General features: G+C 41.9%; 1 protein-coding gene across 2 annotated transcripts in view; it reads left to right on the top strand.

The window, feature by feature from the left end:
• Window positions 1-1,407: 1,407 nt before the first annotated feature.
• ift52 (intraflagellar transport 52 homolog (Chlamydomonas)) overlaps window positions 1,408-16,820 on the top strand; it is a 38,303-nt gene continuing 22,890 nt past the window's right edge. For both annotated transcript variants that reach the window (XM_086005671.1, XM_086005670.1), the window contains exons 1-4: window positions 1,408-1,514; window positions 8,527-8,651; window positions 14,641-14,728; window positions 16,598-16,727. In XM_086005671.1, the coding sequence (XP_085861797.1) occupies window positions 1,482-1,514; window positions 8,527-8,651; window positions 14,641-14,728; window positions 16,598-16,727 (376 nt within the window). In that variant the 5' untranslated portion in view covers window positions 1,408-1,481. The remainder of the gene's footprint in view (window positions 1,515-8,526; window positions 8,652-14,640; window positions 14,729-16,597; window positions 16,728-16,820) is intronic.

Raw genomic sequence — 16,820 nt, 5'->3', positions numbered from 1 at the left:
CTGTTCTCTCAGGTGGACGGAAAAGATCCTATGGCACTATTTTGAAGAAGAGCAGGGGAGTTATCCCCAGTGTCCTAGTGAATATTTATAGTGAATCTTAATACATCTCACCCTATCAACATATCTTTCGATTCCTTTCTCCCTCATGTACTTGTCTACCTTGCTTTACAGTGTAGTCTATTTTGTTGCTTTAAATTCAGCTTGGGTTCAAGTCCAAATCCAGAGAACTGAGCACAAAAATCCAGGCTAACACGCCATTGCAGTACTGAGGGAGCGCTGCACTGTCAGAGGTGTCGTTTTTCGGATGAGACGTTAAACCGAAGCCCCGTCTGCTCTCTCTCAGGTGGATGTAAAAGATCCCATGGCACTATTTCGAAGACGAGCAGGGGAGTTATCCCTGGTATCTTGGCCAATATTTATCCCTCGATCAACACCACTAAAAAACAGATTATCTGGTCATTATCACATTGCTATTCGTAGGAACTTGCTGTGCGCAAATTGGTGGCTGCGTTTCCTACATCACAACGGTGACTACACTTCAAAAAGTACTTCATTGGCTGTAAAGAGCTCTTTGGGACGTCCGGTGGTCGTGAAAGGCGCTGTAGAAATGCAAGTACTTTTTTTTTCCTTTTCAGCGATGAGCCAACTTCAGATGCGAACAGGCCCGCTCTTTATGTTTCCATCATAGAAACATAGAAGATAGGAGCAGGAGTAGGCCATTCGGCCCCTCGAGCCTGCTCCACCATTCAATGAGATCATGGCTGATCATCCAAATTCAGTACCCGGTCCCTGCCTTCTCCCCATATCCCTTGATCCCTTTAGCCTTAAGAAATATATCCAACTTCTTCTTGAATATATTTAATGAATTGGCCTCCACTGCCTTCTGTGGTAAAGAATTCCACAGGTTCACCACTCTCTGGGTGAAGAAATTCCTCCTCATTTCTGTCCTAAATGGCTTACCCCTTATCCTTAGACTGTGGCCCCTGGTTCTGAACTCCCCCGCCATCGGGAACATCCTTCCTGCATCTAGTCTGTCCAGTCCTGTCAGAATTTTATAAGTTTCAAAGAGATCCCCTCTCATTCTTCTAAACTCCAGCGAGTATAAGCCCAATCGACCCAATCTCTCCTCATACCTCATTCCTGCCATCCCAGGTATCAGCCTGGTGAATCTATTCTGGTGCACATTTTCGTTACATACAAAAAAAAAATCAAATTCCACAGCGCTTCACTTCTTTTTTTTGGATGTGTTTTCCTTGTGCGATCACTCACTCGCCCGGACACATTCGGTTCCCCCCCTGGCTGGCTTGGATGGATGGCTGGCGGCTCCCTGGCAACCGCGGAGGCGCGGCGCCTGGTTACCGGCCCAGGGTGCAGCGCGGCGCCTGGTTACCGGCCCAGGGTGCAGCGCGGCGCCTGGTTACCGGCCCAGGGTGCAGCGCGGCGCCTGGTTACCGGCCCAGGGTGCAGCGCGGTGCCAACCAATGAAGGGGAGGAAAATGGTGGCGCGTCTGCAGGTAAGAAGCTGCAGTCGAGGTTTGGTTTTTGTTTTAAATGTGCGGTGGCGGCGCACGATGCTTCTTGCCACAAGGAATGGGAATTTATCATCTAACCGGATAGAGAGAACGAACGTGCGCTTTCCCATGTCCCACCCACCGGCCTATCCTGCGCGTCTACTTTCCGTGGCTGCATCGTAACCATAGAGATGATCGTAGAACCGCCAGTTTGCTAAACATTTCCAGCATCACTTGATTCACTCGCTAGTTTATTCGCCAGAAAATATGTCACACATCACACTGCGAGAATGCTCCCTAAAATTGACCAGGGTCGGAGGGGAAAAACATTTAACTGGCTTGTTGTAAGGTGTCTCGGGACGTCACTCTCCGTTGAAGGCGTTACGTAAATGCAAGTTGTGCCCTTGGAAAAGGAAATCGCCACAATCGTTTTAAAAGAGGAGCTTCTGTCCGTGCAGACACCGCTGCTGTTTATCACCTGAAGGTGTAAACTTTTAAAACAAAATCCCACCGATTTATGAATTTAATTGCGAGGTGGACGTTCCTGTATAAACCGAAATGTAGATTTGTATGTACAGAAGATCCTCCCTCAGTAACTAACATTTCTGTAATGAATTGCCTTCCATTTGTGTATTGCGGTCTTCCGTAATCGGAGGAAAGAGCACTCGCATTTGATGCTAGTTGTTCATGGAAGTTGTTTTAGATGTATTGGCCACACGTGCAATTTTGTGTGTCACGCACTTGTTTGAAAAAATAGCCAGCTATTTCCAATCTATACAAAGTACCCTATTCAGCCAACATAACCTGCCGGAGCTCGTAGGGATTGTTGCTCAATATTTCCCCCAAACTTCCAGACCAATTCTTCAACCCCTTGTTCTTCATTGATGCAATCTCGCCTTTTACATTGACACAAGTGCCGAATTCCTGCTGCAACAGCCGTTTCCTGCCTCCCTCAGTGGCGAACTCCTAGTTGAGGTGCACGATGTCTAAATTAGCCTGACCCCAAAAACTTTGGTGCGATTAGCGGGATTTGGTAGGCACAAAACCCTCTACATCACTCCTGCGGGTTAGGCTGGGGTGGGAGGAATCCCACCTCTCTTGTCTTGGTGTCAGGAGAAAAATATGCTAAGTGGTTGAGAGATATCTGTGCTAGCCAGGTCGCCGCAGTAACAATTTTGCCTCTATTCATAAATAATTGCATCAGAAGTTACCTCATTTTTTTGAAATATTAATGTATGCAATTTTGCCAACCAGTGCGAAGACAAAACTCATTGACTTAAGTGTTGTGGCCCCGTCTCACTGGTTTTCCAGTGGATCTAGGATGGACAAGGCAGAACATGATCCATTGCATCCTTATCTACCCCCAATTTCCTTTTTCTGAGGGCAATCCCAGTTGTGTGTAATTTACCTGTCCATATTAGTTGCCTGTTTTGACTGCCTATTTATATATGAAGTAATGAAATGGGGCTCTGTGTACTTCCTTGCTCATGTAACTTTTTGTCAGGTAATCAGTTCAAAGGATTTTTGACTCCTTTAAAACCGTTTTGTAAGTGTACTTGTACCTGCTATATGTCCTGTGCAATTATTACTGTAAATAAATTAGTCTACTAATTTTAACCTGAATGACAGTGTGATGCTTTTAAAGTGGGCACAAGTGCATGGTGGGCAACCTCTGGTGCAAAATGCCTTGGTAAAAGAGTAAACATTGGTCCTGTTGCATGCTCTCCTATGCATGTAATGTATAAAGTTGCAAATTTCAGTTCATAGCCGACACGAGTGAACATGGGTTTTGAAGTTGACTTCCCAAAGCAGGAAATTGTGATATGGTCATTTCTAAAATTGGGCTCTCCATTTGGGGAAAAAAAAAGGCTTATATTTATGTAGCGCCTTTCACGACCACCAGATGTCTCAAAGCGCTTTACAGCCAATGATGTACTTTTGGAATGCAGTCGCTGTTGTAATGTGGGAAATGCAGCAGCCAATTTGTGCACAGCAAGCTCCCACAAACAGCAGTGTGATAATGACCAGATAATCTGTTTTAGTGATGTTGATTGAGTGATAAATATTGGCCAGGACACCGGGGATAACTCCCCTGCTCTTCTTCGAAATAGTGCCATGGGATCTTTTACGTCTACCCGAGAGAGCAGACGGGGCCTCGGTCCCCTCCGAAAGATTTGCTTCCCAAATGGAGATTTTTTGGAGGTTACTGACCTGCGCAGTAATGATGACTCAGTTCCAACCTCCAGAGCTTTGTGTACCACTTGCAGCCAAAGGATTTGTAACCATTGGATAGCCTATAGAACGGCTTAAATCTTTAATCATTTGAGAGCTATGGGGATGGAATTGAGGCCTGCTTCTCAATGCTTGGGAATGGGAATGCCCAGTACCATGTTTATTGTGCAGGAAAAAAAGAGCTGAGACTTTAAACAAGAAGTCATTTATGCACATTATAACATTTAAAAAAAAATGCTTTTAGCCCATTTTTTCATGGTTTAATACATAACATAGCCATGCTGAATATCATTGGATGTAGAGATCACCTCCACAGTAAAGGACAAACTAACATTAACTTCTCTACCATTTGTGAGGGGTGATTTTTGTCAAATTAATAGCAAATTATATGCTAGCACCAAATCCTAGTATTTCTATTTTTCTTTCTCCACCTTCATTCTTTGCTTTGGATTCCTTTTGATTAACAGTAAATACTGTACTGTGTAGTCATTGTAGTGGTACAGTACTGACTGCATTTTTGCATGGCTCCACACTGTGGTTGGAATCGGACATTATAAAAGTATAACATTTCAGTATAATACCACCACCTAATGGCAATAATTGAGTACTACATCACTATAAAGATGCCTATTTTCATGACGTGTAGAAGAATTCTTTTTTTTAAGAATCCTTCATTGGATTAGGATATTCCAAACAAACAGATAGCTCCTTGGTTTAATGACTCATCTGAAAGATGGCACCTCCAACAATGCTGCAGTCTCTCGGTACTCCATTGGAGTCAGCCTACATTGTGAAGAGAATTTCCCTTGATCCTGATCAAAAGCAATAAGTTAGGAACCTTTAGGGAAGTGGTCTTTTGGCCTTTTAAGATGTTTAAATTTCAGGTGTGTTTATCTGTATCCCTAGGTTTTGTAGAATACATAAGAACATACTAATGTATACGAGCAAGGGCTCTGCCTATCATCTTTATCCCTGCCCTCAAACAATTTTTTGGCTGTTAATACTTTGATAAATTTTGCTATTGAAAAATTTCTGTTTTATTGCCTCTGGTTCTTTTGCCAATCACCTCAAATCTGTGTCCTCTAGTTAGCGACCCTTCTGCCATTGGAAACAGTTTCTCCTTAATTACCCTACCAAAACCGTTCATGATTTTAAACACCTATCAAATCTCCTCCTAACCCCCTCTACTCTAGGGAGAACAACCCCAGCTTTTCCAGTCTCTCCAAATAACTGAAATCCCTTATCCCTGGTAAATCTCTTCAGCACCCTCTCTAAGGTTTGACATCGTTCCTAAAATGTGGTGCCCAGAATTGAACACAATACTCCAGCTGAGGCCTAACCAGTGTTTTATAAAGATTTAGCATAACTTCCTTGCTTTTGTACTCTATGGGCTGGAAATTGCAGTCGGGGGCGTCCCGCGGGCAAATGCTTCTGAACCACAAGTAATGCCTCTGGACCACACCTACCTGATTCTATTAATAAAATTCTGGCCATTGTCTCTATTAATAAAGCCAAGGTCCCATATGCTTTTTTAACAGCCTTCTCAACTTGTCCTGCTACCGTCAAAGACTTGTGTACGCATGCCCCTCGGTCTCTGTTCCTGCCTGCACCCCCTTTAAAATTGTATCAGTTAATTTATATTGCTTCTCCTCATTCTTCCTACCAAAACGTATCACTTCACACTTCTCTGCATTAAATTTCGTCTGTCCATTTCACCAGTCCGTCTTCACAGCACAGAAACAGGCCATTCGGCCCAACAACAACAACTTGTATTTGTATAGCGCCTTTAACGTAGTAAAGATGCTTCACAGGAGTGTTATAAGACAAAAATTTGACACCGAGCCACATGAGGAGAAATTAAGGCAGACTTGGTCAAAGAGGTAGGTTTTTAAGGAGCGTCTTAAAGGAGGAAAGAGAGGTGGAGAGGTTTAGACAGCTGAAGGCACGGTCACCAATGGTTGAGTGATTATAATCAGGGATGCTCGAGGGCAGAATTTGAGGAGTGCAGATATCTTGCGGGGTGGGGAGGGGTTGTGGGGCTGGGGGTGATTACAGAGGGAGGGGCAAGACCATAGAGGAATTTGAAACCAAGGATGAGAATTTTTAAATTGAGACGTTGCTTAACCGGGGTGATGGGTGAACGGGACTTGGTGCGAGTTAGGACACAGGCAGCCGAGTTTTGGATGATCTCAAGTTTACATAGGGTAGAATGTGGGAGGCCAGTCAAGAGTGCGTTGAAATAGTCAAGTCTAGAGGTAACAAAGGCATGGTTACAACAGGTTTATGCTCCATACAAGCCTCCTCCCACCCACTTCATCTAACCCTATCAACATACCCTTCTATTTCTTTCTCCCTCAGCTTCCCCTTGAATGGATCTATACTACTCAACTACTCCCTGTGGTGGCGAATTCTAACCACTCACTGGGTAAAGAATTTTCTCCTGGATTCCCTATTGGATTTATTAGTGACTACCTTATATTTATGGCCCCTAGTTCTGGCCTTGCCCGCAAGTGGAAACATCTCTACATCTGCCCTATCAAAGCCTTTCATAAACTTGAAGACCTCCATCAGGTCACCCCTCAGTCTTCTCTTTTCTAGAGAAAAGAGCCCCAGCCTGTTCAATCTTTCCTGATGGTTATAAGCACTCAGTTAAGGTATAATTCTAGTAAATCTTTTTTGCACCTTCTGTAGTGCCTCTATATCCTTTTTATAATATGGAGACCAGAACTCTTCACAGTACTCCAAATGTGGTCTCACCAAGGTTCTTTCCAAGTTTAACATAACTTCTTTGCTTTTCAATTCTATCCCTCTGAAAATGAACCCCAGTCCTTTGTTTGCTTTTTCTTGCCTTATTAACCTGCTACTTTTAGTGATCTGTGTATCTGTGCCCCCAGATCCCTCTGTTCCTCTACCCCATTTAGACACGTTTTCCAAGGAGTATGTGGCCTCCTTATTCTTCCTATCAAAATGTATTGCCTCGTATTTATCTACATTGAAGTTCATTTGCCAATTGCACGCCCATTCTCTAAGTTTATTCGTGTCTTCCTGTATTTTGCTGCAGTCCTGTGTATTAACTACAACCCCCAATTTGGTGTCATCTGCAAATTTTCAAATTGTACTTCCGATCCCCGAGTCCAAATCGTTTATGTAAATAGTGAACAACAGTAGTCCCAACACCGATCCTTGTAGAACGCCACTTCCCACCATTTGCCAATCTGAGTAATTATCTTTAACACCTACTCTCTTTTTGTTTTGTAGTCAGCTTGCTGCCCATTCTGCTACTTGTCCTCTGACGCCACATGTTCTGACCTTAGTCAGGTCTACTGTCGAAGTCTATGTGGAAATCCAAATATGTTACATATAAAGGCCCATATTTTCCGATGCCTACGGGTGGGTACGCGCTGTGTACCCACCCGTAGGGACATCAGAAATGCCAGTTTCAGGCATGCAAAGTGCATGTGCTGAAAACCAGCATTTCCGATCTGTCAGGAATCCCCTTGACAGATCGCACGCCTGCCTTGGAGAAGGGCCTCTGCGGGGGGGAGCGTTCCGCTTTCTGCACAACCTCCGCCCGCTGAAATCACTTAAAAATCTTACGCCTGGTAAAAAGTTTAAAAAAATAAAAAAAATTTCACTCATTTATAATTTAAAAATACTTTTCAAAAAAGGTAAGTTTATTTTTAGCCCCGTAAAAAACTTTAAATTATTTTTTAAAATTAATTTTTGTTTAAAATATTTAATTTAATGTAATTTTAACTCATTTTAAAAATGTGATTTAAAAAAAAATGTATTTAATGTTTTGATGTCTTTTTTCAGTGATCCCCATTCATACTTTTGATAGGTCAAAAGTATGAAGGGGGATTCCCTTTTCCCATTGGCTCGCCTGGCCCACGTGATCCCAGAGACACTTGCGAACCGCATGCACCCCTGGGATACCTGGGCCCTGCGCATTTCGTCGTGGAGAGGCCCAGGAGTGGAAATGGCCGGACCTCGGGAGCCCTCGGGTAAGGGCGTAGATTTTTTCCCGATAGAAGGCATCCGCATGCAGGAAGCCTCCTATCGGAACTTACGAGCCAATATGTGCTGACTTTCATTTATTAGCCCATTCTTTTCCAAACGCCAATTAATTTTGACCCGGAATATTGTCTCTAAAAATTTCCCTGTCACTGACATGAGGATGACTAGCCTGTAGTTGCTGGGTTTATCCCTCTCTTTTTTAAACGTGTGTAACATTGGAATCCTCCAGTCCTCTGGCACCACTCCCATATCTAAGGATGATTGGAAGATTGTGGCTTGAGCCTCTGCAATTTCACCCTACTTCCCTCAGTAACTTAGGATGCATCCCATCTGGACTGGGTGATTTTTCTACTTTGAGGATTGCTAACCTTTTAAGCACCTCTTTATTTTTATCCTATACAATATCACTACTACCTCCTCCTTTACTGCTAAATTGGCAGCATCCTCTTTAGGAGAATTGATGTCCCCATTATCACTACTCTGTAGTTCTTGCATCTTTCTGTAATTTGCTTGCAAATTAGCTCCACTATCTCCTTCCCACTGTTTGGTGGCTTATACTATACACCCAATGGTGTATAGCTCCTCTGTTGTTCCTTAATTCAAATGGATTCTGCCTTTGTCCCCTCAACTACATCGTTCCTCTCCAGCTTTACCTTTTTTTGGGCGGGTGGGACAGTGTGGTTAAGTTTGAATTCAGATTCCTGTTTTCATTTTTAATATTGTGGAAATACGTGATCAATAGAATAAGCTTTCATTTTTTTTTTAGGAAAACATGGAAAAGGATCAGCGAAACACTATAGTTTTTAATGCATCAAAGAAAGAACTCTTTACTACCAGTAGTGGGTACAAGTCATTGCAGAAGAAACTTCGGGCCAGCTGGAAGATACAAAGGCAGGTGTTTGTTTGCTTTACCTTATGATTGCTGTATTTCAGGGCCACCTTAGATATTCAAGTCATTAAGTCAACACTTTTCCTGTGATTTAAGTACTTTCCCAATCAGTAGGCAAAAAACAAAAGATCATTACTATTGGGTTATATGTTTTTTTTGGGTTTTTTTTAAACTTTAACTCTGGTTTATAGTTTCTAAGGTCTCTCTGGTGTAGCAGGGACTGTTGGTAAACCAGTTAACTGTAGTGTAATTAGTGGGATTGATTTAATTAATTGAATTTAAATTAAATCAAGGGTAAGTCATGGCAGGACAGCCAGGCCCCGTGATCTGCTCCTCCTGCGATATGTGGGAACTCAGGGACACTTCCGGTGTCCCTGACAACTACATGTGCAGGAAGTGCATCCAGCTGCAGCTACTGACAGACCGCATTGTGGCGCTGGAGCTGCGATTGGACACATACTGGAGCGTTCACGATGCTCAGGACAACGTGAATAGCACATTTACGGAGTTGGACACACCGCAGGTAGAGGTTGGACAGGAAGAAAGGGAACGGGTGACCAACAGGCAGAGTACTAGGCGCCGGCAGGTAGTGCAGGGGTCCCCTGTGGCCATCCCCCTCTCCAACAGATACACCACATTGAGTACTGTTGGGGGAGATGGCTTATCAGAGGAAGGCAGCAGCAGCCAACTTCCTGGCACCAGGGGTGGCTCTGCTGCACAGAATGGGAGGAAAAAGAGGGGTAGAACTATAGTAATAGGGGATTCAATTGTAAGGGGAATAGATAGGCGTTTCTGCGGCCGCAAACGAGACTCCAGGATGGTGTGTTGCCTCCCTGGTGCAAGGGTTAAGGATGTCTCCGAGCGACTCCAGAACATCTTGGAAGGGGAGGGTGAAGAGCCAGTTGTCGTGGTGCATATAGGCACCAACGATATAGGTAAAAAGCGGGATGAGGTCCTAAAAGCGGAGTATAGGGAGTTAGGAGATAAATTAAAAAACAGGACCTCAAAGGTAGTAATCTCAGGATTGCTACCAGTGCCACGTGCTAGTCAGAGTAGAAATAGAAGGATACTTCAGATGAATACGTGGCTAGAGGAATGGTGCCAGGGGGAGTGATTCAAGTTCCTGGGACATTGGAACCGGTTCTGGGGGAGGTGGGACCAGTTCAAACCGGACGGTCTGCACCTGGGCAGGGCTGGAACCAATGTCCTAGGGGGAGTGTATGCTAGTGCTGTGGGGGAGGGTTTAAACTAAAATGGCAGGGGGTTGGGAACCTGAGCAGGGAGACAGAGGAAAGGGAAACAAGGATAAAAGCAAAAGATAGGAAGGAGAAAAACAAAAGTGGCAGTCAGAGAAATCAACGGTTTAAATCAAACATGGCCACAGTAAATAATAATTCTAATAGGTCTAAGTGCGTTAAAAAAACAAGCCTGAAGGCTTTGTGTTTTAATGCAAGGAGCATTTGTAATAAGGTGGATGAATTGGCTGCGCAAATAGAAGTAAACAAATACGATTTGGTTGGGATTACGGAAACGTGGCTCAAGGAAGGCCAGGACTGGGAACTCAACATCCAGGGGTATTCGATATTCAGGAAAGATAGGCAAAAAGGGAAGGGAGGTGGGGTAGCATTACTGGTTAAAGGAGGGATTAACACAATTGTAATGAAGGATATTAGCTCTGATGAGGTGGAATCTGTATGGGTAGAATTGAGAAATACTAAGGGGAAAAAAACGTTAGTGGGAGTGGTTTATAGACCTCCAAACAGTAAGGCGGAGGTTGGGGATGGCATTCAAAGAGAAATTAAAGAAGCGTGCAGTAAGGGCACAGCAGTCATCATGGGTGACTTTAATCTACATATAGATTGGGCCAACCAAATGAGTAACAATACTGTGGAGGAGGAATTCCTGGAGTGTTTACGGGATGGTTTCCTGGACCAATATGTCGAGGAACCAACCAGAGATCAGGCCATCTTAGACTGGGTGTTATGTAATGAGAAAGGATTAATTAGCAATCTTGTTGTACGAGGCCCCTTGGGTCGGAGCGATCATAATATGATCGAATTCTTCATTAAGATGGAGAATGAAGTAGTTGACTCGGAGACTAGGGTCCTCAATTTAAATAAAGGAAACTATGATGGTCTGAGGAGCGAGTTGGGTAGGATTGATTGGGGAATGGCACTCAAAGGGTTGACGGTGGATAGGCAATGGCAAACATTCAAAGACCGAATGGATGAACTACAGAATTTGTTCATCCCAGTTTGGCATAAAAATAAAACAAAAAAGGTGACCCAACCGTGGCTAACAAGGGAAATTAGGGATAGCATAAGGTCCAAGGAGAGGGCATATAAATTGGCCAGAAAAAGCAATAACCCTGAGGATTGGGAGCAGTTTAGGATTCAACAAAGGAGGACAAAGGGATTAATTAAGAAAGGGAAAATAGAATATGAGAGTAAGCTTGCAGAGAACATAAAAACTGACTGTAAAAGCTTTTATAGATATGTGAAGAGAAAAAGATTGGTGAAGTCAAGCGTAGGTCCCTTGCAGTCAGAATCGGGGGAATTTATAATGGGGAACAAAGAAATGGCAGACCAACTAAATACATATTTTGGTTCTGTCTTCACAAAGGAGGACACAAATAACCTCCCAGAGATGCCGGGGAACATAGGGTCTGATGAAAGGGTGGAACTGAAAGAAATCAGTATTTGTAGGGAAATGGTGTTAGGAAAATTGATGGGACTGAAGGCCGATAAATCCCCAGGGCCTGATAATCTACATCCCAGGGTACTTAAGGAAGTGGCCCTAGAAATAGTAGATGCATTGCTGGTCATCTTCCAGAACTCGATAGACTCTGGAACGGTACCCATGGATTGGCGGGTAGCTAATGTTACCCCACTATTCAAAAAAGGTGGTAGAGAAGAGGCGGGGAATTATAGACCGGTAAGCTTGACATCGGTAGTGGGGAAAATGCTAGAGTCCATTATAAAAGATGTAATAGCAGAGCACTTGGAAAGCAGTGACTGGATCGGACAAAGTCAACATGGATTTACAAAAGGTAAATCATGCTTGACTAATCTACTGGAATTTTTTGAGGATGTAACTGGTAAAATAGATAAGGGAGAACCAGTGGATGTGGTGTATTTGGACTTTCAGAAGGCTTTCGATAAGGTCCCGCATAAGAGATTAGCGTGCAAAATTAAGGCACATGGGATTGGGGGCAAGGTATTGACTTGGATAGAGAACTGGTTGGCGGACAGAAAGCAAAGAGTTGGAATAAACGGGTCATTTTCCGAGTGGCAGGCAGTGACTAGTGGGGTACCGCAAGGATCGGTCCTTGGACCCCAGCTGTTCACAATATATATTAATGATCTGGACGAGGGAATTGGATGTAATATCTCCAAATTTGCAGACGACACAAAGCTGGGGGGAGGGTATGCTGTGAGGAGGATGTCGTGAAACTCCAGCACGATTTGGACAGGTTGGGTGATTGGGCAGAAACATGGCAAATGCACTATAATGTGGATAAATGTGAGGTTATCTACTTTGGTGGCAAAAACAGGAAGGCAGATTATTATTTGAATGGCAATAGTTTGGGAGAAGGGGAAGTGCAAAGAGACCTGGGTGTTCTTGTACACCAGTCGCTGAAGGTAAGCATGCAGGTGCAGCAGGCGGTTAAGAAGGCAAATGGTATGTTGGCCTTCGTAGCAAGAGGGTTCGAGTACAAGAACAAGGATGTCTTGCTACAGTTGTACAGGGCCTTGGTGAGACCACACCTTGAGTATTATGTGCAGTTTTGGTCGCCTTACCTGAGGAAGGATGTTCTTGCCATGGAAGGAGTGCAGCGAAGATTCACCAGGCTGATACCTGGGATGGCAGGAATGATGTATGAGGAGAGATTGGGTCGATTGGGCTTATACTCACTGGAGTTTAGAAGATTGAGAGGGGATCTCATCGAAACCTATAAAATTCTGTCAGGCCTGGACAGACTAGATGCAGGAAAGATGTTTCTGATGGCCGGGGAGTCCAGAACCAGGGGTCATAGTCTAAGGATAAGGGGTAAGCCATTTAGGACTGAAATGAGGAGGAATTTCTTCACCCAGAGAGTGGTGAACCTGTGGAATTCTCTGCCACAGAGGGCGGTGGAGGACAGTTCATTAAGTATATTCAAGAAAGAGTTGGATATATTTCTTAAGGCTAAAGGGATCAAGGGATATGGGGAGAAGGCAGGGACCGGGTACTGAATTTGGATGATCAGCCATGATCTCATTGAATGGCGGAGCAGGCTCGAAGGGCCGAATGGCCTACTCCTGCTCCTATCTTCTATGTAAATACTCCAGGCTCTAGATTACTCCGACTGATGGCAAATACCACGCTGACAAACCATGTGACTCAAACTGAAAGTAACATCAAGTTTACTAAGAAGTAATATTAAACAGAAAGAAAATTGATAATAAACTTAGCTATATTGCAATACTTACAGTGTTGCTTCAAAACATTAAAAGCTATTAATATCTTGAACTTTCTCTTCAGCAACTTCAGAGTGTACATCCGTGATGAAAATCTTTACATCAGTGTTATCAATAGAACTCGCTGACTAGCCACAGGTTTGGCTACAGTGAAACTGTTTGTCACATGCATTACTTTTAGTAGAAAATATCTTGCATAAATTCACATAAAACAGGTAAATGTACTTCACATGAACATTTACTGAACAAACATCTGCCACTATTCAGTAACCAAGGAAGTAAAGCACTCAACGATCAAAAAACACTTGCACACTCAGTTTTTGATCTTACCATTTTACCGACAAACTCAGAAAAATGTTAAAGCACACATGCATACGCTGTGCGAAAGAGTATTGAGATTACATCATAGTTACTCTTACTCGTTTTTATTTACTAATTAGAAATGCACTTTGCCACATCTAAATTCCAAATTCATCACATGTGGCTAGTGTGATGATAGCATGACTCCAAATGTTGTCTAATGAGGCTATTTGACAACATTTCCTTTACATGATACTGATATCTTATGGAGCATCCTACTAGCTCCCAGTATATATAGCAGAAGGGTGAGGTTGCAAAATACTGAACACTGCCAGTATTGAAGATTCAGAAGAGACTGAAAATTCTTCCCTTTGAAGTCAGGCTGGTACAAAAGGAAAGGCAAAGCAGTACCGATACATTAGTCAAAAATAGGTTTCAAAGACACCTATACCATGGCACCGGCTGACTTGAATACTGATCCACACATTGCTCAGGTCTCATGTATCCAATTAATGATCTGACAAAGCATAAGCAGATAAGCCTAGGAGATAGCTGGTTGGCCTACCAAGTGAAGCAGCTGGCCAGCATCTTACAGATAGCATGACTGCAGCATCTTGTAAATAATAGGGCAAGAAAACTTCATCTAGCATAGTAAGTTCAAAGACACATACATTTTCTCATATGATTACAGGTGTCAGAGAAGAACTATTGTCATTTTAAAAGTTACTTGAGAAGTTATGAGTTGGGAAGCTAGACAGCTGGATATAAATCTCTCACCTTCCCCGTCTTTTAAACTCATAACAATACCAGAAAGCTATAAATTCCTTACATTATAGAGCTTCTTCAGATCTGAAACAAGATGGGTGTGTCCATTACTGATGTTTCAGAGACACTGGGTCATGACATTGAAAACAGTTTAACCTGTGACCTGTCTCTAGTTTGGAATTCATATATATCTAGGGTTAACATTAGTGTTACTGCTAAGGACCAGCGAACGATAAGGGAGTCGAGGGTTATGGGGAGCGGGCAGGAAAGTGGAGTTGAGGCCAAGATCAGATCAGCCATGATCTTATTGAATGGCGGAGCAGGCTCGAGGGGCCAAATGACCTGCTCCTACGTCTTATGTTCTTACGTTCTTATGAACAAGGAAGTGCATATGCTTTAACAAACTTGTATTGGTTATGTTTTTGAGATAACAATGTCAGGCTTAATGCATTCTTGTGTTTGACAGTTTTAAAGATGAAATCACAGAAGAAAAACTGATAGGTGTGAAACTGTGGCTCACAGCAGGACCCAGAGAGAAATTCACTGCTGCTGAAGTAAGAAAACACATTCATTCTGTAAATGGAGTTTACTGTGTTCAAATTCATTTTTCAGATATTTCTGCCAGTTTATGATCACAGTAACAAAATAAATGACCAGTTTATTTAAGCTCCAGATTTCTATATAGGATCTTATTATAGATTTTTAAAATCTTCCTTTTAATTTCTTAAAATATAGGAAAGCAGATATTTCTGATAAAACCCCTGATAGATATAGCTTACATAATATATGCTTCTTTATGTCAAACAATGAAACCTCCTGGGAACAGGAGTAGGCCATTCAGCCCCTCGAGCCTGTTCTGCCGTTCAATAGATCATGGCTGATCTGTACCTCAAGTCATTTTACCCATCTTTGCTCCATATCCCTTGAAAGCCTTACCTAACAAAAATCCATCGATCTCAGTCTTGAAAATTTCAATTGGCCCAGTATCCACAGACTTTTAGGGGAGAGAGTTCCAAATTTCCACTACCCTTTGTGTAGAAAAAATGCTTCCTGCTTTCACTCCTAAATGGCCTAGCTCTGGCTCTAATTTTAAGATTGTGCCCCCTTGTTCTGCTTTCTAAACAAGTCAGTTTGTATTTCCGACTGACTTAGTAGATGCATCTAGCAAAAATGAATTACTCAATAATTGAAAAACACTTCACAAGACTTTAACAAATGTCATTGTAGCCCCTTTTAGATTTAAAAATTCCACATTTAAAAAAAAAAGGACTTATTTCCTGTTTACCATGGTTTTTATTACTTTTTTTTAAATTAATACTAGTACAAACCAATGGTTAATAAAATATAAATATTTGTTCAGTTCCATAAATAATAATGGTTTGAGAACTGTGCTGTAACTTTAATGATATACGAATGCCTGTGTGTATTTCATTGTCATAGTATATTACAAATTATTTCCAGATAATTTCTATTAAATCTGTAAAATGCCCTTGTATGTGTCTCTGCGCACATGGTGTGCTACAGAAAGGCACATGTTAGTGTAAATCATTATGGCCTTGAAATTATGCTGTGCAAATATTAACAAACAAGTGTTTAATACATTATGCAAGAAAATTTGAGACTTGTTCATATTTGTAGTTGATTTTGGTGGATAAGTGCTGAAGCACTCCACCGTAAAGTTAAAATAAAGAAATAGACTAGTTTCTCGACCCTGCCAAACAAATTCAGTGAACAAGGTCCTCAGTTGGGCTTTCACTGCTACACTTTATTTGAAATGCTGCTGGGAGTCCAGTAAACCAGTACATTTAGTAACAGGTCAGTGACTGAGAATGTGAATGATCTGATAGGCCAGTAAAGACTTTCCAGCACAAACACATGCAGGCTTCTTACAAAGTGCCTCCTAACAAACACTGAAGTGAAATTCCTCCTCCAATGAAAAGCTGAATGATTTTTTTTCTCTGTAATGAACACCCCACTAATGAAATAGCCTGGTCAGAAATTGTACGTTTCAAGTCTGGATGTTTTCATGAATTTGTTAGTAAAGAAAGAACTTGCATTAATATAGCTTTTATATTCTCAAGATATCCCAAAGCACCTCAAAGTCAATGATATATATTTTAAGTGTAGGCAAACTGTTTAATTGTTGAACTATAAGCCATTAATTGTAGAGTAAAACAGGCGTTCGACTATTTTTCGTTAAAAAGGAATTTCAGGCCCATGTATTCTAATAAGAGATATAGTAAGTAGATTTTCAGTTTAAACTGGCAAACCGTTTTTTAAACTGCAGGTATGCTTCTGTACTTGTTATATAATCATTATGGGCTTTATTTTCAGGCTATGAATTGAGACCAAATTTTATTTTGAAGAATGCTCTGCATTTAATGAATTCAGAATTGAACTTTGTAATTTTTTCATTCTTTTAGCTTGAAATATTGAAAAAGTACCTAGAAAGTGGAGGGTGCATTCTTGTGATGCTGGGAGAAGGTGGAGAATCTAAATACGACACAAATATAAACTTTTTGTTAGAGGAGTATGGAATTATGGTAAATAATGGTGAGCATTGTAAATTTTCTTTAAATTCTATTTTTGTCATTTGTATCTTTCTGTATAAAGATTTACATCATAATTTAAAATGTCTTTGTCTTG

This window comes from Somniosus microcephalus, chromosome 13 (assembly GCF_052327205.1).
Source record: "Somniosus microcephalus isolate GS21.2 chromosome 13, FLI_Smic_1.0, whole genome shotgun sequence".
Classification (NCBI taxonomy): Eukaryota; Metazoa; Chordata; class Chondrichthyes; order Squaliformes; family Somniosidae; genus Somniosus; species Somniosus microcephalus.
The sequence above is the reverse complement of the archived record's forward strand: the minus strand, read 5'-3'. Positions and strand labels throughout refer to the sequence as shown.